This window comes from Corvus moneduloides, chromosome 9 (genome assembly GCF_009650955.1).
Source record: "Corvus moneduloides isolate bCorMon1 chromosome 9, bCorMon1.pri, whole genome shotgun sequence".
Taxonomy (NCBI): Eukaryota; Metazoa; Chordata; class Aves; order Passeriformes; family Corvidae; genus Corvus; species Corvus moneduloides.
The window spans coordinates 4905260-4930491 of record NC_045484.1 but is presented as its reverse complement, the minus strand read 5'-3'; the positions used below and the strand labels follow the sequence as shown (position 1 = coordinate 4930491).

The window sequence follows — 25232 nt, the reverse complement described above, 5'->3', positions numbered from 1 at the left end:
CTGTATCTGCTTCCAAGCCTTAATCTCCTATCAGACATAGAGGACGAATCCTGTCTCTGCACTCCAAGAAGGGATATTAGAAGAGCTGATCTTTGTACTCCCATTTTTTCAGTGGTCTGCAGTGGACACTTCACTCTCACAGGACTCCTCCCCAGCCCAGTGAGCTGCTGTTTGCATAGGGATTTTGAGCTTTAACCAAACCATCAGTATTTATGGCATGTCAGACTGCCTTTGATGGAGACTGCCCTTTCTCCCTCCCTCCTTCTCTTCCTCCTTCCCTCCCTCTTGTCTTGCCTAAGCAGGCTGTAGCAGTAATTCTAGCATCCCCATCATTTGTATCATCAAAAGGATGCTCGGTAATATCCATTATCTCACACGAACATTTCCTGTTCCTTCGACCTAGTATCAATCTAATGGTTGGGTACTCCAGTATCTCCATTAAGTGCCTGCATTTTTGTTGACTTTTGTAGCTGGCTGTGGCTGCTTGGCTCTATCTCCTCCTTGGTCAGAGGAAATGGAAGTGCTGCAGCGGCTGCAGACTCGCAGACCCGAGGGCGAGTAGCAGCGGACAAACAGCGCCAGGACCGACGCCGGGGGCTGCGGGGGAGGGACAGTGAAAAGGTGAGTGCAGAGCGGGGAACCCGGCCATCCGAGAGGAACAGCCCCAAGGGTCTGGGGACAGCTGCCAGGGATGGATGGCAGGTTCGGGAGGCCCGGGCGGTTCCCGCCCGCGGCGCCTTCAGCACCACCAGCCGCGGACAGCGCCCGGCCCCGCCGCGGTCCCCTGGAGCGGAGCTGCGCCCCAAAACGCGCCCCGACCACCTCCCCCCAGCGCCCCCATTCCCACTCCGGGGTGCAGCCCCCAGGCACCTCCTCCCCCTCCCGGCCCGCCCCGCCGCCGCGGGCACTGACCGAACATCTGGATGTGCCCCTTGGTGATGGGGTTGAAGCTGCCGCAGGCCAGCAGGATGACGTGGGTCTTGGTGGTCTCGGTCATGATGCGGCCTAGCCCGGCCCCGCCGCGGTCTGTTGCTCGGTGCGGCTGCGGGAGGGAGGAGGGCGGAGGGATGGAGCGGGGGCGGGAGGGAGCGGGGGCGGCGCCACGGCTGCGGGAGCGGGGCCGGGGCCGCCCCTCGTCAGCACGGCCCGGGGCGTGCCCCCCGCGGGGTCGTACACGCGCTTGTGTGCGTGTACACTCATGTGCACACCCCATGGGCACACATCCATCCCCGCGGCAGGGAGAGGGGCACACGCCCCGGCACAGATGGGCACACGCCCCGGCGCAGATGTGCCCACGCACACACACACAGATGGGCACACATCCGCATCCGCTCTATACACACACACACACACACATACACACAGAGGTGCAGCAGGGACACACTGGCATCTCCAGGACTGAGGAGATGTAATAAGAGGTTTAGCTTGCAGATGAGGAGGCTGAAAGGTGACCTTATCACACCCTACAACTCCCTGAAAGGAGGGTGAAAGCAGGTGTGTTGGGGGTCAGTATTTTCTCCCAGGCAACCAGCAACAAGACAAGGAGACAAAGTCTTAGGCTGACAGACATCAGGAGGAATTTCTTCACAGAAAGGGTGATCAGACATTGGAATGGGCTGCCCAGAGAGGCAGTGGAGTCACAGTACCACAGGAGGTGTTTAACGAAAGACTGGACGTGGCGCTTAGTGCCATAACGTAGTTGATGAGGTGGTTATCAGTCATAGATTGAACTTGATGACCTCAGAGGTCTTTTCCAGCCTAACTGATTCTGTGATCTGCACAACTCGGGGCTCATGAGCAGCTATGTGTGTTCCCCCTGTCCTGCTCAGGTCTTCCCAGCCTGGGACCTGCATAGGCCTCCCAGCTGCTTCAGTCCCAGCACAACATTGCTGCAGCACCCTTTTCTGGGCTTCTATGGGGAAAACAACTTGGGGGGCTTCAGCCTCACCCAACACATGCATTTCATTGCCCGAAAGAGACCAACATCAAATAGATGCTATGCATTCACCAAAAAACAGTCTTTACGGCAAGGTAAACTAGTCCTAGACTATCCAACAGTCTAATTCTCTAAAATTGTCATTTTTAGGACTGCAGCATTGCTGTTCTCCACTAAAGAAGCTCCTTGCCCTGAGCAAGGGTCAGCAGAGCTCTCTCTGCTTACAGCCACTGAAGGAGAGCTGCAGGCAGCTGCCTTCAGCCGCTTCCCGAAGGCTGTCCTGGCCTTATCTCTGGCTCCTACACACAGATTTTCCTCTCAGCAGTGAGTTATTTGCCACCAACAGGTCTCCCTTTCTACCTTCATCTGTCTTCCTCCTCCTTAAGAAGACACTCCCCAGACACTCATTTCTGCCTTCTCATCGCAGAGGCTTCTAGCCCTATGCACAGCAGTGGGCTGTGCTTCTCCTTGTCCTGTTAAGAATAATTATTCCCAGTCCTTTGCTTGGAAACTTTTTCCCTCCCAGCTCAACCAGGTACTGGGATACTCATCACCCTGAACGATATGAAGGAGCACGACCACAAGGGAATGAACCCAAGATGATGCTGAATCTGTTTGTTAAATCTTTGTTGTGGAGGCCCTGGCTGCACTCACACTCTCAGAAGCATACATTGATAACAAGGGGGGGTTTCTCACTGCACAGGGGTGTGGTAACACCTCTGGGGTTATATTTTTATCCTGATTTTTAATTCAGACTAAGCTGGTGTTGAGGGAGAGAGATGCTGAGACAGCTGGTGTGTTCTGCCTCTTGTTCCCTGTTTTTCCACTTCGACTTCATCCTGATCCCCAGGGAGATGTGGGATATATTAACAGGGTGATCTTTTTTGGGATCAAGCTGGCTCAAAACCCACTGGTGTTTCACAGAATCATGGAATCATCAAATGGTTTGGATTGGAAGAGACCTGAAAGATCATCTCATTCCAACCCTGTGTCATGGACAGGGACACCTTTGCTCCAAGCCCCATCCAACCTGGCCTTGGACACTTCCAGGGAGAGTTTGAGAGCTGATAGCTCCCTTTGAATAAGCTTTGCAGGTTGGGGATAAGTAAGGAAGCAGACAGAGATGCCAGAATTTAAACAAGCCATTAAAAACTCCACACATATAGCACATGCAGTGTGGAATGGAGAAAGCAATTTACAAGATTGGCCAGAGGTTCTCATAGGAAAAGAAATAACAATAAAAATACTAGGAAAATATTCTCAAGTAGGAGAAAACAAATGTTGTTAAGGGTGTAAATGTCTGTCTACAGGCAAAAATCCTTCAAGGAATCTTGTTTTCTTACCAGCAGAAGGTCAGGTGGGGAGCTTGCTGCTGCAAACAGAAAATTCTTAGGTTCTTAGAGTTTTGCTCTCAACTCCCATGACAGTGGGCTAGTAGGTGGCACAGATGTGGCAGAACTGCTGGAAGATGGGGGGATGAGGTGTCCTAAAAGCATCAGTGTCACCTTTGCTTGTTGGGCTCAGCTGCAAGAAAGGCCATGGGAGGCACATTCATCCCTTTCATTGGCTGCATGGGGAAAGGGTAATAAATAAATGAAGAAAACCCATCAAGTCAGTAAGGGGACAGTGTTCCACCTTCTGACTAGATCTGTATGGACATATAATTCCATTCAACGGGATTAGATTTTGGGGTTGTGTTGGGATTTTTCCGGTGCTGCTCCTCCAAGCTTACCCTGAAAAGGAGAGACTCGTGACCTTAGGAAAAGAAGTGTCTCTGCAGTTTACCACTGGTGGTGCACTCAGCATAACTCTGCCTTTAAAACCACAGGTCTTGTCAGCCGGGAAAAGAGTGCTCCTCTCCTGCATATACCGAGCAAGGATGGTGTCCTACCCCCTTCCCTTGGGGATAGTACAACTGCACTGATATGAAATATTGGGGGGGTGCCCTTTATGAGAAGTTTCTTCACTGATTCCTTTTATATAGAAGAGGCTGAAACTGAAGTGAGACAGTTGCATTTTTTGTTAATCCTAACTCCATTCCCTGCTAATTTTGCATAGGAAATTTTGCAGGGGAGCATGTTTTCCCTTCTGTAGCTTATACAATCTGCAGCTGTAGGAGCATAAAATGCTGCTGTTGCAGAAGGCAAAAATGGACAAAACTGCCTGTGGCCAAGTTCTCCCACTGCCTGGTGATGCCAAACACATCCCACTGGTCCTGACAGCTCCTGCCATGCATCTGAATCTCTCTGCCTGCTTCCATTTCACATGGGGGTTTGACCTTAAACACCACTGAAAGGTCAAGATCACCTGCCCACACGTGGGTTATGCACTGCCTGGCCATGGTGGGGACAAGGTCTGGCCAGCACCACCTGGCCATGGTGAGGATGAGGTCTGGGCAGCCCTGTTGGTAGCTCTTCTGCTTTCCTGCTGCCTGCCGGGTGGTGAGTGATGTAGTAAATCAGCTGTCACTTAGCAACGCTGCCGGCTGGGGAGCAGCGGCAGATTTTGGTGGGGGAGCGACGCCTGCAAGGCAGTGCAGTGGTTATTTCACCTTTTTCCCCCCTCAATGTTTTCCAACCCAGCATGTATTTTCTTTTTCTTGCTGCTTTCCCTGAACACGTGGGTACAGATTTCCCACGGCTGAAGACAACAGCCCCTGCCGCAGGAGCCAGATGTTCCCTGCCAGCCCTCCCTGTGATTGTAGTGCAGCGCTAGAGCACCCCGAGACCCCCAGCGGATTTGGACTCCAACCCAGCCCACGGTGGCAAGCGGCCATCTGCCATCTGCAGAGCTGGTACAGCAGGAACAGAGAGGGCAGAAGGATGATTAGCTGGGGTTTACTCTCTGGGGAAGAAAACAGCATGGAGAACCACAGGGACCTGCCTACATGGGGAGCTCATATCAGCGCTGCAAAATCATTGCCTGTGGGACTTGAGACCTGTTAAGCACACCTGAAACATGGCCTGTGGCTCACACCAAGGGTATTCTGTACATGGATTTGTCCAGCCCTTCACTGTCTGCACAGCCAGGCCCCAAGATCAGAGGGCCATGCAGAAGGCAGGAAGATCATGGCTGTGTTCACTGGGGTGTGGGATGGGGACCCCTCAGTTCTCACAGTACCTTGTCCCTTGTCTTGGACTCGGGGGGAGGGAGGGAAACCTTCCAGTTTAGGGCTTTTAAACTGACAGTCTGCAAACTCTTCAAAAGAACCCAAATATATCAGAGAAAAGGACAATTAGAGGGGCTTAAACCATCTGTGAACCCATCCTGGCACATCCTGGCACACATCCAAAGGCATTTTGGAGCCTTTTCTGACCAGGGCTAAGAAGCAGATTCAGTTCTGCTCCCCACATGCCAGCCCTGTGACTTGAAGAATTTTTTGTGATGCAACAATGCACTTCAAAAGAAAAAAAAAAAAAGAAAAAAAAAAAAAGAAAAAGGCTTTTCATTGAGAATTAAGGAGCAAAAGATCTTGAATAAGGGAGTTGCTCACTTGGTGGCCCAGTTGGAATAAAACCCCTGGTTCCCACAAAAGGTTTTTAATTTACACCCACTTTTGAGATATAATCTGAATGTATCTACCCAAAACTCAGGCTTGCAAACCCAGCCCATGGGAGGGAAAGGATTTGCAAATATAAGGAAGCGAGACTGAACTGGCAGATATGGCCAGGCTGGACAGGCCAAGCTGAACCAGTGGCTCACGGAACATTGGCACAGGACAGTAAATCAAAGCACTCGGGGGTAGCTGCTATGGTGGGAGCCTGGTTGAGATGAAGGGAGCTGCCAAACCCATGGTGACCAGGTCTGAGGCCACATGTGATGGGACAGCCTGGCCCAAAGGGTAAAACCTTCCATTTTGGAAGACCCATGGTAGAAGTAGACATTCAAACAAGGAAGGAGTAAGCAAGGCTGAAGAGCAGTCAGTGAAAGACATGACTTAAAACTGAGGTCTGAAAATTTATGAGTAGCACGGGGAGCTCTTCTCAGGGCTTGGTTCATCATACACTGGAAGAAAATGCCAAAAGGTGCCATGAGATAAAGCTTCCAGAGATCTATCGAGGTTGAGGACCTAACACCCTGGTTGTGGCCTCTGCAAACTGACTCCAAGTGCTGTGCAGTGTTTCTGGGATGCTGGACTGACATTTGAGGGTATCTCCTGGGGAAGGTCAGCCTGGGAACTGATTTCCCTCTTGCCCACATTCAGCAACACCAGCTGAACACTGGCCACAGATGCAATTAGCTTGGCAGTCCTTTTAATGTCTCTGTTTCTGAGGTTACAGCTTGGATCAATCTGCACAGGTGGGATCGGAGCTGGGTTCCTGGGATGGGGAGTGAGGCCAAGGCACTCAGCATGGATGCCTGGGTATGGCTGCTTGCTCTCTCCCTTCCAAATGTGAGTTAGCTTTTAGTTAGTGTGAAAGGGTACTTCTGCCCAGAACGTGCAGCACTTATTCTTGAAAAATTAAAAGGAAATCTGTTACTTTACGAATTATAAGGATTGGAAGGAATTTCTCTAAGAACTACGGCCTATTTTAAAATTTTTTCTCTCTTCTGGGTGATCTGTGCAAGGGAATAATGAAGGCTTAACAAATCTCTACACAGCTGAAATTCCTGAAGTTTTGCATACAGACTATATTTGGGGAAAAGAGGTTATTATTAGGGTAAGATGAGGCTTTTGTGACTAACAATTCAAGATCTAAGTAGGATAATCTGGGATGATAGCAAATACATTTTAATCATGGTAAGATAATTACTGATCAGGAAGAAGAGAGGACAAAATTAGGGTTGTTTAGGTATCTTCATGCTTTGTTTCTTCCTTCAGATGCTGTCGAGTGCTAATTTCCCACATTCACAACATTTAGATTGAAACAATCACCAAACCTGCAAAGAATTTGATGTTTCATTATTCAGCTGTTGAGCTGTACACTCATCTTTCCTTGGTCCCAGATTTTCATCCCGAGCAGCAGGAGAATGTGATGTCTCAAAGACATAAAAGCCAATGTTTGGCTCAGAGACAGAGGGCTGTCCAGTGTGACATCTGTGCGTGAAAACAGGGGCAGAATATCCACACACAAAGGGAAGACCTTGGATTCAGTAAGCCTCACAGGATATCCCTGGACAATTAAAGATGTTAGCGTTAATGAAGAAAGATGGAAGCAGGCTCCACGTGGTCCACCTCTCCATTGTTGTCTTAAATGACCTTGAAGAAATCTCTTCTGTTCCCCTGACTATCTGTTAAGGGGGGATGGTCCTTGCTTTCCTCTTGGATGTGCTAAATCAGTGGTTTGAGAATAACCACATACAAGGTCTGTGAAATGCTGAGCTCGTATGGTGACAGATGCAGTCGAAGGATGTAAAATGGATTCACATCTGGGATTACACGACTTTCCCTCTGGAGAGCAGAGCAGCTTCACTCCTGGGTATTTTGGCTGCATTGTGGCTGAGGGCTGGGGTTATTCAATGGGTTCACAGGGTCTCTGGTCTACCCTCCTTCGCTGGGGACCAAATCCTTTCCCATGCTGTGATATTAATAAAATGGTAGGCTAGTTATTGACCCATAAAAAGCAAAGAAGATAATACAAGTTGACCTCTATGAGAAATCTGCTTATTTTATCACAAATCTCTTGGAACAAAACTAAGGGGAGATTGACTAGGGGGTCCCCCTTAAATAGAAGGAAATTACCCCGTTGCTGTGTGCAACAAAAGGTTTGCATTAGAATTTCGTAAGAAATAGAGCAAAGCAATCAGCAGCAATGTCAAGCCCTCAAAAATGTTATGTGGGACAATCTGATGACAAATCTGGAGTTGTGAAAGAGCCTTCTGAGAGTCAAGAAGAGAAGGTGTGGGAGAGAAACTCTTGTATGGGCTGTCCTAATGGACAGATCTATTTCAACAGTGCAGAAATTCAGAGGGAAGAAAAAGATCTCGAAATTCAGAGGGAAGAAAAAGATCTCCCAATTCAGAGGAAAAGCCCTGAAAATCAAGGAAAAGCCTGCAAAGATTGTGACTTTTTTTGCGTCTTCGACTGGTAGATATTAAAGAGGAGCGAGAAAAGGAGAACGGAGACCTTGTGATGGGGCAGGTTTTTCTGATGGACCACAGGTTTCCTCATGCAGCTGCCCTTAGGTGTGGCTCTGCTTGGCAATTTATATTGGTATTAAGCAGGTTAAATAAAACTGCCAGGGACACCCAACAGATTCTCTTGAAAATACCCAGGGCTGCCTATTCCTTACTGCCCAAGACTTAGAAGTCAGTTCTGCCCCATGGGAACCTCTCTGGTCTTTCAGGATGGCTCTGGAAGTGGTTTGTACTCAGACAAGACTAAACAAGACAGTCTCTGAGTTGATGCTGCCTCTCCTTGTGTCTGATGCAGTGCAAGTGTGATGCCTCCAGGGAGCACTTTGTGGTCTCCTGGATGAGAACTGTGCTCATCAAGAAAGGATACAGGAACTGGGATTGTTCACCTGGAGAAGAGAAGGTTTAGGGGTGTTCTAATTGTGACCTCCCAGTACCTGAAGGGAACGGACTGGAAAGATGGAGAGAGACTTTGGACAGGGGCCTGGAGTGACAGGACAAGAGGGGATGCCTTTATTTATACTGACAGAGGGCAGGGTTAGATGGGATATTGGGAAGAAATTCTTTCCTGTGAGGGTGGTGAGGCCCTGGCCCAGAGAAGCTGTGGCTGCCCCATCCCTGGAAGTGTTCCAGGCCACACTGGATGGGGCTTAGAGCAACCTGGGATAGTGGAAGGTCTCCCTGCCCATGGCAGAGGGGGTGGAATGAGGTGAGCTCTAGCAGATTGAAGCCATTCCCCTTTGTCCTGTCACTCCAGGCCCTTGTCCAAAGCCCCTCTCCATCTTTCTTGTTGGCCCCTTCAGGTACTGGAAGGCCACAATCAGGTGCAGGATGCCCTGAGCATGCTGCCTCAGGAGTAGAAGGATAAGGCTCCCAATCATGTAGACAGTGTGAAGGGTCCAGGGAGAGTCCTGGACAATGTGCCCTGAGAGATGCAGCTTCTAAGAGCTGCATTTGTGCATTGATCCAGGAGATAAAATCTCAGAGTACAAACTCAGCCTGGTTTATCACAGGACAGGCTCCAGGCAGGCAGGAGCAGCCCCAGTTTGCCCAGCGCTGAACCAGTTTGCTCCTGCTCTGCAGTCGAGAGGTTGGAGGGATGGAGCCAAGCCCCAGGCCCTGCTGCAGTGCCTGCCTGAGGTGCTGCACAGGATTCCATGGGAGGTTTGGCCACAGCTCACCCAGCCCTGGTTACACTGAAACCAGGAAAACCATTCTGCAGCCTTGCAAGGGTCCTCTTTGAACATGTGGGGCCCTGAAAATCATTTCCTTAAAAAAGTTCTTTTTCCAACCTGAAAAAATGTGGGGGATTTATTTTAGAAACCTGATCTTTCATTTTGTCCTCAGGGTCACTTACAGACTCAAATAACACAGCTTGCATTAGCCAGCCACCTTGTGCTCATCTGATCCCAAATTGTCCTCTGCTTCACTTCTTCAGGCTGGCCCATGTGCTCAAATGGACACTGAACTCAGTGGGATTTTTCCTGCCATAAAAAGACAAGTTGGAGCACAAAACAAATCACCAAGTCAGCATGGGAGGTGGGACCATATGGTATAAATAGTAGGAAAATTGTAAAAATTGAACTGTGACAGAATGTTGTACCCAGGTGCAAGGTTACTGCCTGATGTGCTCATGTCCCGGCTCTGTGCTGAGATGACCCTCTGGAGCACTATGTCCAGCTCCAGAGTCCCCAGCACAGGAAGGACATGGAGCTGTTGGAGAGAGTCCAGACAAGGCTACCAAGATGATCAGAAGGATGGAGCAGCTTTGTTAAGAGGAAAGGCTGAGAGAATTGGGGTCATTCAGCCTGGAGAAAAGAAGCTTCAATGTGACCTAACTGTGGCTTTGCAGTACCTGAGGGAAGCCTACAGCAAAGATGGAGAGAGACAGTTTAAAAGGGATGGAGTGACAGGACAAGGGAGAATGGTTTCCCACTGCCAGAGGGCAGGGTTGGATGGGATGTTGAGCAGAAATTCCTCCCTGTGAGGTGGTGAGGCCCTGGCACAGGTTGCCCAGAGCAGCTGTGGCTGCCCCATCCTTGGAGGTATTCCAGGCCAGGTTGCACAGGGCTCAGAGCAACCTGGTTAAGTGGCAGGTGTCCCTGCCCATGTCAGGAGGGTTAGAATGAAGTGATCTTCAATGTCTGTTCCCACCCAAACCATGCTGGGATTCTATGTGCCAACTCCTCAGCCATGGGCCATATCCCTGGGCCATAGCCCTGGTGCGGAACCCATCCCATGCCTGACCTTGCTGCCTCCCAGGCAGTGGGGCTGGTAGCATCAGGGGCTTTGGGTAATTTAGATGAGTCACATTTGGGACATTTTGGAGTGATCCTTCGGGCCAGACATCCAAGCTGCCAAACCCTGGAAATCCCCCGTGTGGCAAGTAGGCAGGGAACAGGAGGTCTGGTTTGTGACTCCCTCTTATCTTCCTATCTTGCCCAGGGAGGTGATGGAGGCACCATCTCTGGAGGTGTTCAAGAGGCATCTGGATGTGGCACTGGGTGACGTGTTTAGTGGTTTAGGAGTTACCATGGCAGTATGGCAGTGCTGGGTTGATGGTTGGACTTGATGATCCTAAAGGTCTCTTCCAACCTTCACAATTCTATTCTATAATTGCAAAATGGGTGTGATTCCTATTCGTGCATTTTATTCCTTACTGACATATTTTTGCCCCCAGTCTCTTTCCAATGTTAACTTCAGCTTGTAAATTATGAAGAATAAGAGTCAGTGAGTGATAATGGCCTCAATAAAAATAAGTTTCCTTTTTCCCCTTCATTTGGTGTGTGCTTCAGCAACAATGTTGATGGCTGGACTTGATGACCTTAAAGGTCTCTTCCAAGACTGATAGAGCTACGATTCTCTGTGGGAAGTCCAAGCCTACATGTGCTGTTCCCGCTGAAACTTTTCTTGTCACAAAAGTGTAAGGCCACTACCACCTTTGTGCTGAGGGTCTGAGCGAGCAGTGTTCCCTTGTGGCCAAGAAGGCCAACACAACCCTGGGATGCATCAGGAAGAGCATTCCCAGTGGTCAAGGAGGTGATCCTACCCCTCTGCTCAGCCCTAGTGAGGCACATCTGGAGTGCTGTGTCCAGGTCTGGGCTCCTCAGGACAGGAGAGACCTGGAGCTCCTGGAGCAGGTCCCGCGGAGGCTGCAGAGATGAGGAAGGGCATGGAGCAGCTCTCTCACAAGGACAGGCTGAGGGACCTGGGGCTGTTCAGCCTTGAGGAGACCCAGCTGAGAGGGGACCTCATCCCTGTCTGTCCCTGTCTGCAGGGAAGGCTCAGAACAAGGATCAGACTCTGCGTCCTGGGACCCAGCAATGGGACAAGAGACCACGGGTAGAAATGGATGTCCAGGAAGTTCCACCTGAACACAAGGAAGAATTTCTTTCCTGTGCAGTGACCAAGCACTGGAACAGACACCAGAGAGGGTGTGGAGTCTCCCTCACTGGGGATATTCCAGACCTGTCTGGACACAGTCCTGTGCCTTGTGCTCTCCGATGACCTTACTTGAGCAGGGAGGTGGGACCGGATGACCCCCTGTGGTCTCTTCCAACCTGCCCCGTTCTCTGTTTCTATGATTCTGCGATTGCGGCTCCCGCCAGCGCCATGGGCCTCTCGGCAAGCCACCCCTCCGAGGGACGAGAGGGGAGATGTGACAAAGCCGGCTGTCGCTGCTCGGGCTAGGCCGCAGATGCAGGCCTCGGGATGCGCTGCGGTTGCCATGGCGACGCCCCGCCACCCCCTCGGTTGCCAAGGCAGCGGGCGGGGGAAGAGTTTGCCGATGGCGCCGCCGGAAGTGCCGGCGGGGGCGGGGTCTGGCTCGGAAGCGCAGTCTGCGCGGCGGGAGGGCCGCGGCGCCTCAGCGGGGTAGACGGGTGGCGAGCAGACGCTGCCGGTGTCGGAGCGGCGAAGCCGGGGCTACCCGGGCCGCCGAGGGGCCGGAGCGGCGGGGCCGGCGGGGCGTGAGCAGTCCTGCCTGACTGGAGTGCAGAGCGGGGATACCCCGCCCCTTCCTCCCCGCGGGCCCTGCACGGGAAGATGGCGGCGGCGGGAGGCGGCGGCGGCGGCGGCGCGGGGGCGGCGGGCCGGCCCGGGCTGTGAGAGCCGCGGTGGGACGGGCGGCGAGCGGCGGAGGATGAGCCTGCTGTGTGCGCAGTATCTCCGGTGAGTATCTCCGGAGCACGGCGGGGAGACGAGGCCGCGGCCGGGCGGCCCGGGGACAGCGGGGAGCGAGCGGACGTGGAGCCCTCAGGCCTCGCAGAGGCGCTGGGCGGTGAGCGGGACGTGCCCGGGGCGGTGCGGCGGACCCAGTCGCCGCTCTCCCGAGCCCCGCGCGCGGGCGGGCTTGGTTGCCGCATGGCCTAGGGGCTCCTCAGCAAGGTCACGCCGGTGCCTTAGAGCCGCGGGTAGGGTAGGAGAGTCCACCGGCTTCCCTGCCGCAATTCTCTATCGCTTCCCAAGGAGGTGGCGGGGTAACCCGCCGTTACGGAGCGACCGCGAAGTTTGACCCCGGCGGTGGAGCGGGACCAGTGCTCGCAGCCCTGGGAGGTGCTCTGGGAGAACGGGAGTAGCAGGAGTAGTGTCTCAGCCCTCGCCATCGGCTGGAAGCTCTCCGTCACGGCTGACACAGCCGGTCGGTGCTGGGGACGGTCAGCTGAGCGGTTGGGAGAGGAGTGAGGCTGCCAGGGCTGTGCTTTGAAACAGAACCGTTCCCGAGTCCCTCAAGTCGACAGCACGAGATACCTCACGTTGATACGTTCACTCTTCATTGAACTTTGATAGGCTTTGGGGTGAACTTATGCTCAGATCCTCGTTCTCTAGTGGTTTTGGAAAGCAGCGTCGTGTGCTACAAATGGCTTTTCAGTAGCTGTAAAGTACTAAATGTCCAGGTTGATCGTGTTGTGTCACCCCTGACCTTTCCAGAACACCTCACGGAAAAGGAGCAGGTATGCCAAAAGGGCATGCACATTCCTTCTGAGGAGTTGAGGGCTTGGGAAGGATTTAGAAGGAGTGAATTCGATGAGGATTTTACATTTTGAAAGCATTTTCTATCCAAAGTTCTGGAACACTTCAGCGGCCTCTCCTTGCTGGTTCTCAAAATCCTTCCCTTCCTCCTCATCTTGTCTTTTATCTCTGCTTCCTTCTGTTAGTCCAGATCCTACCTCAAATTTATTTATTCAAAAAAGAAAAAAAACGTAATCTTTTTATCTAATAGTGAGTTTATGAACCTTTTTTTCTTCCAGGTGAGTACACCTATGCTGTCACAAAACTTCTTCATTCTTTCTTTCCTCTTACATTATGAAAATGCTCTTAAATGCCTTATTATTAGCAATCTTCTACCAGTAAAAGTCTTGCTTTTTTATTGTAAGATGTGTCTTAATAGTATTGTAACCTCTGGCTCCCTGTTCCTTCCTGTGACTGCACGTGTCCTTTGGCTGCTTTGTGTTTTGGGAGGCCCTACCACTGAAGTCACACATGTCCCTGCCCCTGTCGCCTTCCTGAACCACCAGGCTCTTCCTTAGCGTTCTGCTGCGCCAAGCTGGAGATCCTACCTGCAAGCTGTGGGCAGGAATCACCTGTTTCTCCTCTCTTTGTTCCTCCCACACTTCAGCTCATCCTGGGTTGTTCTTGCTTTTTCCTGACTGCTTTGTTTGTATTGTGCCAAAGCAACAGCACTGAAGCATGTGGGCACTAATGTGTTACAGGCAGTGACTCTGTCATCAAGAATCTTATCTCTTCCTAAAACAACAGGACAGTCCCCCTTCCAAACTTTTCAAGCACTCTGTAGTCCATCACCTTCCTTCTGCCTCTAAAGACCACTGGGGTTTGTTCTCTGTGTAGAAGGTATGCTTGGGGAGGTTTCCTTCAAAAGCTGTGAAATGCTTCTTACATCCACAGAGTGTACATTTAAATTGTTTGATTTGCATAGGGCAGAAATGCAGCTGCAGATTACTGCAGCCCAAGCTCATAAAGGGAACTGGGAATAGAGCCTCAGACACTCGGAGCCAGGTCTGTTAGTCCCCTGTCTTAAAGAGGAGGACATCCTCCTTTTTACTGTGGCAGGACAGGCTCAGTCCAACTGTAATGAAGAAGGAATAGACCAAAGTGTAACAATGGGAGAGGGCAGCTTAACAAATCATTGTGCCAAATGAAGACATGGAGCAATTAGTCTCTGCTGTCTTCGTTGTCTTAACACTAAGGAGGGACAGAAAAATTTCTGTTAGAAATCATTCTTCTGTGTATTTGAATTTTAGACAGAAGTGAGCCAGATTTCTAAGGTGAAAATATAATGGTTGAATAACTAGTGAACTAATGACTCTGCAAGAATCGAGCTGCTGAAAAGATGAGCAGGGAAGAAAGGGACTTTTAGCTGGATTACCTTAACTCTTCCACTTCTAGTTTCTTGCTTTCTGCATGTGTGTGAATCAGCTGTCCTTTAAAATGCTGTTCTTGAAGGGATTGTGCCCCTTCAGTCAACCTGTGAGAACTGAGGAACACATGAGCCTCCTACAGAAGTCTTCCAGGAAAAGCAAATAAGGTTACATGTACTGAGTCTTTTGAAAAGTTGCAGGAGAGTCTGTTTTTAAGTCATCTTCCTATGTTGCAACAGATTTTTGGGATTTTTGCTTTCCCAGTCTTATCCTTTTCAAGGTCACCTGTCAAGAATATTGGAGTGTGTTCTCTCCCATCTAGTTTCCTACATACTTCTCTGGAGTCATTCTTTGACTTGCTTCACAAAGATTTGCATTGCATCTGGTAAGGTGAGTAGACCTTTCAGAGGGTTCTTTTAGGAGATAAGAACCTAAAAGATATTTTAGGAAGCGTGCACAGTTCAAGTCTCCCTGTTCAGGTGAACTTGTTCATCTCATCTGACTGAAAATTTGTATCCATGCTATTTGTGCTGCTTGGGGAATCTACAAGTACTCCCCATAAATCAAATTAATCTCATGCGGCACTTGTCTTACAGTAAATGTTTCATGTATCCTGCTAGATGTAAAATAAGTCACTTTTAAGCAAAACATCACTGATAGGATTTCTGACACAATAGCACAGAAACTTCCGAGCACATCCATTTTATAAGCCAGTGTTGAGCTTTAGTCCGTGTTTGTTCACTTTAGAGAAATGATCTTCAATGCCAATTTTATATGTTAATGTTCAAAATGGGGTTAGCTAGGATTCAGAAGTTTAGCAGTTTGATAGATGACTGTCTCAATTGCATTTTAAAAAGATGTGAGCTCAGTTACCAGTTAAATTTGGCATTGCCCTGGTAAATTGTGGCTTTTAGCACAAGCACAAATGTAGAATAAAAAGTGCTTGAATTACAGGGCTTGAACACTGCTTAGAAATTCCAGTGCTGATGAACCAGTAGGTAGTTTTCCTGTAGCCTTATGATGAGGCTATAACCAACTTCATTAAAGGTTTTACTGGTTTAATAATTCAAATTGTGGGTCTCTTTTCAAAGACTCATCAGTAGCTCCATTAACTTCTGCATCTGTTGTGTGTCTTCATGGTTGCTCCTTTGCTGTCTGCTGACCCAAGATGCACCTCTTGCAGTGTTTCTTCACTGTTGAAGGAGGAGGGTAGAGCAGAGGTAATTGCAGTCTTTGTGTGAGCATGTTCTGGTACTGATTCCTGGTCAGGATGATGTAGAGGTGATGCTTGTCTGTCCTGGAAAGGCACCAACCAGAATACTGTTTGAATGAGTCTCAGCAAGACGAAGCCAGTTATTTAATTATCTTGAGAGTATATGAAGGAAAAAATTAGTAAATTTAACCTCTTAATAGAGAACCCTGTGTCCCTGCAACGGGCTTCCTGAAGTTGGCAGGATCACAAGGTGACTTGGGCTGGAGGAGACCTCAGGAGGTCCCTGTCCAGCCTCCTGCTCACAGCAGGGACAGCTCTGGGGTCAGACCAAGTGCCCAGAGCTTGAAAACCTCCAGGGATGGAGACATCTTAGCCTTTTGGGGCAGCCCATGCTACTGCTTGAATGTTCTCGTGGTGGAAAAGATTTTCTGTACATCCAGTCTGAACCTCTCCTTTTTTAACTTTTGCCCATTCTCTTGTCCTCCCACCACACGAAGAGCCTGGATTCATCTTCTCAATCCCCTCCCTGGAGGTATGTGGTAGCTGTGGGTGCCCTGGAGCCTTCCCTACCTCAGGCTGACCAAACCTGGCTCCCACAGCCTCTCCTCCAGTCCCAAATGCAAGTGCTCCAGCCCTGACTGCCCTGGAAGCCTTGCTCCAGCTGTTCCACAGCTTTCTTGATTTGTCTTGGTATCCAAACAAAACCAGTCAGTCTTGGAAAGTATTCCCTCCAGCTTTTTTGTTTTCTGAAATGATTAATGCTACTTTCATACACTGTTTATTCCCGAATTTTAGACAGGGGAGGTGTAGTGGGGCCAGCTTTGGCACCTCATAACACGATGTTTTCTTTGGGGGAACCTTTGGAACCTCGTAACATGATATTTTCTTTGGGGGAACATAAAGTCTCCTGTGTAGTTTTGTCTCTTGTTTTCTCTATACAAGATGTCTCACTTGATAACTAGAATTTCTGCCAATATTTGATATGAGCAACACTTCTTATTCTTCTTTGAGGGTGAGGGTAATGATTTAAAAAGGCAAAGATTGATGATGGCTGCTATTTACTTAGGATCAACCAGCTTTTTGTGATGACCTATGAAGTAAAAAGACTCACAATAAAAAAAGTGTCAAGCAATTCCCCACTGAGCTTTCTGCTGAAGGAGATCATTCTTGCTGAGAGCCCCAAGACATACACCATACTCCTAAGGTATCTGGGCAGCTATTACTTGCTCCCTTTTTCCTATCATGGGCATCCGAATTATTGAGCATCCTCCTGCCACCCGGGGTCAATCTGTGCTGAAGTCTGGGTGTACCTGTGATAATTTTTTGTTTTTCAAACCTAAATTCTTAAGGAAACAAGGCTTGTTCAAATGTGCTGAAGTTGGTTGATGCCATTATAACTTCGTGAAAGTTAGCTGGTATGGTGATCATGTTTGGGTGATCCAAATGAGTGTGCCTGTTGCAAGAGAAGCAGGCAGTGCCCTGCTGGGGTAAAGCAGCACTTCCAGAACTTTCCCTCAGCTGTGGTGTGCTTGTTTCTGTGCTGGGGTTTGAGCGTGCTCCTCTGTAGGGAGGTAACAGCAGGGATGGGAGTGCCTGTGCAGGTTAGCAGGTGCTGGGCATGTTTTCCTGCTGGAGGGAAGGTGAATGTGTGCCAGAGAGAAGAGGGCTGCAGTAACCAGAGAACCTGGCTTGCTTAGCACTTGGCAAAAGCTTGGCCATACAGACCAAGGGTGGGTTTTAAACTTGAACAGGTCTTGATGGAAGTTTCTCACTCTCCCTCACCCTCAGCTCTGATTTGATGGCATAAGTTTATAACCAAGTGTAAAGTAAGCTGAACTGGGGAACCACACTAAGTTAAAACTGCTTTAGTTTTGTTTTCTACCCACGGGGTTTGGTCCGAGTTGGTTTCTTGATCCCATTCATCGTGTTACTACAGATGTGCTGACAAAAAGGGTGAAGTGGTGTGCAACAGAATTGGAGTGCTAATGGTTAAGAGCAGGGTGGGACTGCTGCTTGGAGTGATAGTGCTCGTTATCATTAAAGTGCTCACTGACCCAGAGCCCTAGTAAATAGTGTCCTGTTTCCTAGAATATGGCTGTAGCTATATGTAGAATATCATCCTCATAGAATGTACCTGGTATCACTGTCAACAAACTGTACCCCTCTTTCCAGTCTGCCTGAGAGTCTCACCTTGCTGCAGAACACAGCTTATTGTGGATGCTGTTACTGCACTTTCTTTGTGCTCTGGTATGAGGTTACTTGCACAACAGTGTTCCAGTGACCTAGAAGTGCAGGTTAGTGTAAGTAAAGTTACAGCTGTATTTATTTATTTATTTATTTATTTATTTATTTATTTTTGATGGCAGGGATGATTCCTGTAGCAATTAGTTTTTGTTCTAACCTGCATATTCCTATGTAGTTTGATCTTTATCGGAAAAGAGAAAGTTCTGTTGTGGCAGTAAAACCAGATGATGCTTGTCTGAAGTGTTGTTGAGGGAGTGCACCAAAGCATTTTGAGAAGGCTGCCCCCATCCCTGAGTATAGGGGGTTGGAGGGTTTTTTGTCCTCAGTTTCTTCATTTTAGTGCATGGTATGAAGGTACATTTTCTTGGTGAATTAGGTCCTTTTATTTAAGTATTCAGTGTTAAGTATACTGTGATATCCTGGCTACTTGTAAAATCTGTTTCTTCTGTCCTAGGAAGTCCTAACACGTAACCATAGCTTGATCCAGTGAGATGATTTTTGTCTCTAAATAAACTGATCTGGGCAGTGAATTCTATCACAAACTTTTAACTTAAGCAATTTAAAGCTCTGTTTAAATCAATCTATATGGAAACTGAAGCTGCCCTGCTTTTTAGTTTGCCACACTGACTGTTGTGGGCATTTTAAGATATCTTGGTGCTTCCTACTGGAGAAAGAAAGGTTGGGTTGATGGGAGAAGACAGTGACTTGATGGATACATGCCTTGGCATCTTCCCTGCCCTGCTCAACCAGGAAAAATGAGTATAGAAGAGGAGTAATTGCAGTTCAAGTGCATGGTGGCTGGGGACGGAAGAGAGGATAATTTGCTGTAGCATTTGATTTTGTTGGATGAAGAGCTGCTGGGGGTTGTAGAGGTTTAAGGGCTCTTCATCACTGCTGTTAGATCTTCACAACAGCAGCAGAGATGCACTCGGAGGAACGGGCTGGTAGAAGAGCAGTTAAAGAGTGCAGCTATAATTTGTAAGGAGCATATGTGGGAGGACATTAGTTGTTGCTTTCATTACTTTGAACTTGAGGATTGTCCTCATCTTACTGGAAAAACTGCACAGCTGCTGTCAGGCAGGAGGGGAATAAACGCACAGATTTTTTTCTTGATATCATTAGCAGAGATGCATACTTTGGTCCTGTACTTTTTAATGTATTAAGAGGGAGGTCATAGATTTCAGTGGTGTTTGGGAAAACATAGGTTTTCCTGTGCTCAGGGAGGGATATGGTATCTTATTGTTCCATCTTACTGCTGTGGACCGAATAGAGGAATAACGAATTGTTTGTTGTGAAGTGACATGAGGACTCTGGGCCATCATTTCTTGTGATTCCATACAAGATGGAGGACTGGTGGCTTTGTTTGTGTGTGCCTGCTGAGCACTTGTGTTGTTACACTGGACAAGGTATTGCAGGAAGCATTACAGCTGTACTGGAGTCATCACCAGCTGCCACTTGTGCAGCCCTGCTCTGAGTCCTGCCTTTGGGCCATGTTTCTAGACTTGTCTGCCCACTGCTGCTCTTCCCATTTGAATGTAAGACGAATTTTTGATTGTAAACTTGAGGACTTCCCAGGTGACCAAATGAGGGAGAAATGGCTTAAACAGTGTTCTGAAGCTGAGTATTTAAAGTCCTCTGAGTTAAATCAGCACTTGTTCAGATCAATGTAATGTTGTCAGTTGGGGTGGAATAAACTTTTTTGAGTAACATTAGGCCTTCTTTCTCTCCTTCCTGTATTCCAGTAGGACTTTTCTTGGATTATTCACATTGTCATCTACACTCAAGGGATTATCATAAGGAACCAGAAGGCTGAGGAGTCTCTGAATCTCTTGGGATTGTTACAGAGCTGAATGTCGCTGATGGGACTCAAATCAGAGATACCCTTGAGGTACTTAGGAGTCCTGCTAGAGTTAATATTCTCTTCCACCTTCAGGGAAAAGGAAGATAGTGTTTCTAACAGTACTTATGATGTCCATAATACATCAGCAGTCTATTTCTCATCTTTTAATTTCATTGGTTTTGGTGCTGAAAGTGTCCTCTAGTGCTCAGCCTGATTGAACAGTTCTCTGCTTCGTCTAATGGTGGTATGCATAAAGCTGATTTTTATTTTATTTCCTCCTGTCCTCTCCTCTGAAGCATTATCTGTTTTGAGTCTGTGGGCCCTGCTTGTGGTACAGCTGAATTATCTCAGAGCTACTCTCTATCTGTTAGAAAATGAGAAATTAATTCTGAGTGTGGAACCTTTAAGACTGATTCTGCCAAAGTAGTGTGGGGAATATTTCTTGAACTACGTAAAGGAACCTCCGGCAGGGATTAGACTTTTTGTTTGTAAAACTGTAAAACAGACCTTTTGGACATCAAACGTCTTTATTTCAGACTGCGGTGTTTCATGATGCCTTGATTTAATGAGGCCTTGAGAGTAGTTTGTATTTGATCAGGCTACAGCAAAGGACAGTTTGTTGGAGCCAGCCTGTTCTGGGCCTCCTGGACCCCCTGATAGTCTGTGCTGTGTTATTTACCACATCTTAACTTCTCTACACATGAAGAATAAATGAATTTTTGATAAATCTGTTGGGAAGACCATTTTCTCCCTTTGTTTTATGATAGTCCTGTAAATTGTGCTACTGTCTGTTGCCGTGAAATTCTGGTATTTGATTTGCCGTATCCTGTGTTGGTCTCGCCATGATGTGAAGAAAGCATGTGGATATTGCTGTGTGTCAAACAGCTGTGACTGTGATAATCTTTTTTTAGCCCAAACAACCTTTGACAGCTTTGGTTCCTGGCAATACTGGTTTTGGCAGGGCCTTTAGGTATTTGTGCTCTTAATTCAAGGTACACTTGAGCTGTTACGAGGGGTCTTTAGGGCAGATTTTCCAAACTAGCCTAATAATGACTGAAAGTGGAAATCGTAATCCTCTGTACCTATGGAGAGGGAGAGAAGGAAGGATGGGACGAGACTTCTGGCTGTTGAAGTTGTCTGTCTTGAAGTAGTGCAAATACTTGTCGATGACAATGCCATGACCAAACTTCTGAGCAGAGAGACTTGATCGAGCCAGATATTCCTAGGAAAAAGCCAATCTATTGGTAAGAATAGTGTCCAAAGGATTTAAGCCACATTTATAAGTATTAAAGAAAGATCCAGACCCACCAAAAGTGTATAAAACCGTGAAAACTGTAGCAGCTCTTTAGAGCTCAAACATGCTGCTTCAGCTACTAGTAAAAGAAAGGAAATATTATTTCAATTTTAAGAAAAAGGTGAGATTTCTAAATTAATGATTGTAAATTAAATTATTAAAATATGCAGAGTAAACTTGCAATAAAAATCTAGATTGTGTTTCAGTTTGTCTTAATACAGATAGGTGTAATGTTGAACATATATGTGAAATCTTTAACTAGAAAAAAAGTGATAAAATCCTTAATATGCGTTGTCAACATGCATTTGAATTATTGCAGCAGGCCTTAATTTAGGAGCATATCACATGGATTATGCCAAGGCATGAACATCTGGCAGGTTTTCCACCCAGCTTGAACACACCCTGATTATTTAATTTAGAGATTTATTTTGTTTTGAGGTAAACGGTAGGAGATAAATGGGGCTCGGGGCAAAGACAGCTGTAGGGGTTGAGGCTTGCTCTGACTTCAGCTGAAGTGCTCGTTTTCTGGTTTTGATATCAAAGACTAAAATAATCTCTAACTCTTGAAAGTACCAAGAAAAATATTTCCAGTGTGTTTCTAATGAAGATATCAAGTGCTTGGTGATGCTGCTTGTGCAACTACAGACAATTTTGGTAGCTTCCATCATAGGTGGCCAGTCAGAAGTCAGTACTAAAAAAAGTGCTGGGTCTGCCTGTAACATTGCATTGCGTGGTCAGAATTTGGGGATACTTATTCAAGATCAGTTAAAATTCTGTACTTTTTGATTGAAGATGGTTACAAAAATGTATCTTCTGTCCTGTATAACAGATTCTGGTAATAATTCTTTGAGAACTGCTATGCTGGAGCATTAGGTGATGTGGGTCAAGAGTGTTTTGTCTTCAGGAAGGACAGATCCAAAAGATAAGAAGATCTTTGGGCCTTTAGGGACTCAGCTGCAGGAAACTTTTTGTGTCTAATTGGAAATGCCGTTGAACATACGGATTTCAGATTTCGGTATTAAAGCAGCATGATTCACCTGGTTTCCCTGCTTTATTGTCAAATGCTGAAGCACAGTGCCAAAATTATTCTATTTTCAAACTTCTTTGGGACACGCTGGTATACTACACGAAACAAGTGACGATGAAGTCCAATCTATAGTGGTTGCAAAGTGGAATGCCGGGGCTGTGTTGGCTTGTGCAGCCTGAGTAACACACAAGTGTTGAGTTAATAACTGGTAACTATGTAGTCACATGGCATATCTTTTGATGGCATTGTCTCTTCTTGCATAATATGCCTCAAAGATTCAGAAAATGTCTTCTCTGAGTGAGGACAGTCCCTACCCTTCCCCACCTTCCAAAAGAAGCAGTGAGTTGAGCAAGGCTGCTGATGTTTGCTGCGGGATTTGGTAGGAAGAAGGAGCTGGATTGGGTGAACCCAAGGCACATGGCAATTCCCAAAGGCAAGACATAATGCCATGTGGGAATGGTTTAGCAGAGTGTCTGGGATGTTGCTTTGGGCTATGGAGGTTGATGCCTTAGGTTTTAACTTTTATATTTTTCAAATCCTGTATTGCCTAATGTGTAACTGAAGTTTCATGTGGCCTGTTAACTACTGTTCTCTCATGCTGGTTAGACAGAACAAAGCCTCTCTAGGTTTGCTTTTCAAGGACACCTTGTGTAAACTAAAGTGGGGGGGGGGAAGGGGGGGGGGGCAAACTTGGGGTAATTACATAATTAACTGAAATTATAATTGGAGAATTAACCCTGATGTGCGAATGGACCAAACTTAAAAAAGTATGAAGAACCCGTGACCCAGTGTCCATCTTGGGTGTAGCCTTTTGACTGCCCGGAGCATACCTTTGAAGGTCCTTCAAATAAATACCTCCTTTTATTCTCTTTTTTTTTGTCTAGCCTCTATTTTTAGATGCCTTGATGCCTTGGCCACCCCAAGGCATCAAGGTGACTTGGTCGGACTTCAAAAACAAGCAACTAAATGTTTGTCAGCAATAACATCAGGCTGATGGAATGGGCTACATAACCTTTTGAGGTCCTTTCTAGCCTTACGATTTGATCTTCAGGTGGGATGTGTTAATCTGTTGCTACGGAACCTTGTCCTCAGCCATTCCAGAAGGTAGTGAGGGTGTAATGAGGTCTGGTCTGACTGCTGAAAGGGAGACTGCGGTCTAGAAAACTGCATTCACATTATTCTTTTCTACAGTTTATGTTTAGTAAAGGTCTGCTAAATCCCCAAATTTTTCCATATATGATTCAAGCAGACACTGATTTGTAGTCAGCTGAACATCGTGTACTTTTCTGACACAGAACTAGAAAGGACTCTGTCTTTAGATACTGAGATTGAAATTTGAAATCAAATTGGTTTTTTGTTTTTATAAAAATATTTAGGCCTCACAAGCAGATTTAACCTTGGAAGTTACAAATTTGCTCAGATGCTTCCTCCTAACCAATCTATTATTTTTTAAAACGGGAAGGGAGGTTACTGGTTAACTGGGAGTACCTGGGAGTGCTCAGTGGGACAATGGTGGCACTGGATCTGTTCAGAGGCAGTTTGGGCCTGCTGGAACAGAGCTACACAGGTCAGCTGGACTTGGGCCAGGAAGCTGCATCTCTTCAGCCAGGCTGGATTTCCTCCAAAACCGTTGGTGTTCGACGGGGCTCAAAAGCTTCAAGCTGTACCTTTCCCAGAGAGGACAGTTTCTGCAGCAGTGTATCCATCTGCTTCCCTTCTTCTGTACTAATAACATTTTCTAGATCTGGGCTGGTTGGATTGGTCATAGGTTTCTCCTTCCCCTGAACACAGAACAGAGTAACTTCCCATATTCCAGGAGTACCATGTGTTTTGGTGGTGGACTCAGGTATTGTAGCTAACAGCCCATCTGGATGAGCCACTCCTGAACTGAGGAGAACCAACAGCAGAGGACTGCAGGAGAGTCGTGTGTTGCTAAGCCAGAAATTATTAGAATATTCTCTAGTTGAAAAGTAAGTTTATCTCAGAATGGCATTGCCTGTGTGTTTCTGATAGAGAATGGGGAGCAGCTAATAAGACTTCTGTAAACGATTGGCAGTGATGCACTGAGTACCCATTTAATTATCATAAATTGAGGATATAATTCTCCCTGACTGGTATTCAGCCTTCTGCTGATACTGTGCTTTCAGTGTGTGGTTTGCATTTAATTTCAAGATGGAGAATTGAAAATAATTTCTAAGATGCAGCTTGCAATTAGGATCATACCCAGCTGTAATCTGAGTGTTTTTATCAAAGCTTGTCTGTACCATGTGGTGTCCTTTCAAACCTCTTAATTATCTGTCTTGGTTTGAAAGACAGGTGTCTGCTAAGGAAGGCAGAGGCTCCCTTGGAATGGCAGATGCAACCCCTTTCCCTCCGAGTTATTATAATTTTGAAATCAAGGGACTTTTAGGCAAAGATGTGGGAAACAGGAGTAACAGTTCTTTACTATTATATATCTGTATGTGTATAAACAGTCAAACAAGCAACAATAACTATGGCAGTAACAGCAAACAATCACAAACTCAGTCCCAGCCTTCTCGGCTGTCAGGCCCTTTCCCCTCGGGTGCAGTTCCGCTCGCAGCCGGCAGGGGCGCTGGCGGCTCCCGGTGAGCAGGGCAGGTGCGATGGTTCCCCCGCGGCTGCAGGGGGCGCTCCGGAGCGAGCTCGGGGAGCACGCGGCAGTGGTGGCCTGGGATCCCGGGAAGGGATGGAACAAAAAAGCTCCACAAACCCCTGGGCAGCTGATCCTGGTGTCCGGCCGGACCCTCGGGAACGGCAGGCTGGAACAGCAGGGATGAGCACAAATCCCGGGTGGCAGACGCGATGTATCCAAACTGCGGAGCTGCAGTGGGAACCCCCCGGAGGTCTGGTCAGGCAGGGCTAGCAGGGCTACAACATAGTGAAGGCTCGAAGCAATGGCGAGGCAGGGCAGCCACAGCCCGGCTCCTGGCGGGGCAGGGAAGGCGGGCTTTGGGATCCCGGGATTTCTCTGGCAGAAGGAAAAACAGCCGAAGAAGCAGCCTCCCTCTCTGTCCAAATGCAGGAGAACGACTGCCCACACACCCAGGTGAAACAAAAGGGTAGCCAGATGCATCCCTCCCCTAGTGGCTAGGTCTTTGTTTTTCTTAACTAACCAGCAATTTGTCCCCCTGGCAACATGTATGGGGAAAATTCCTTTAACAGAAAAAAAACCCAGGAGAACTCCTAAAACCCCAACATTATGAAA

The 25232-nt window shown here is 47.6% G+C and overlaps 2 protein-coding genes and 1 long non-coding RNA gene across 6 annotated transcripts in view; 2 read left to right on the top strand and 1 right to left on the bottom strand.

The window, feature by feature from the left end:
* NMNAT2 (nicotinamide nucleotide adenylyltransferase 2) overlaps positions 1-1088 on the bottom strand; it is a 31557-nt gene extending 30469 nt beyond the window's left edge. The window contains 1 exon segment of the mRNA XM_032117836.1: positions 913-1088. Within this exon segment, the coding sequence (XP_031973727.1) occupies positions 913-997 (85 nt within the window). The 5' untranslated portion in view covers positions 998-1088.
* LOC116447979 lies at positions 203-8487 on the top strand. Its single transcript, XR_004241770.1, has 3 exons — positions 203-356; positions 471-621; positions 4566-8487. It is a non-coding gene; the product is annotated as an uncharacterized LOC116447979 (long non-coding RNA).
* A 3361-nt stretch (positions 8488-11848) lies between these two features.
* Positions 11849-25232, top strand: part of SMG7 (SMG7 nonsense mediated mRNA decay factor) — a 53223-nt gene continuing 39839 nt past the window's right edge. For 3 of the 4 annotated variants that reach the window (XM_032117806.1, XM_032117807.1, XM_032117805.1), the window contains exon 1: positions 11849-12181. In XM_032117806.1, coding sequence (XP_031973697.1) covers positions 12153-12181 — 29 coding nt within the window. In that variant the 5' untranslated portion in view covers positions 11849-12152. The remainder of the gene's footprint in view (positions 12182-25232) is intronic. The other variant, XM_032117808.1, reaches the window with a different exon arrangement.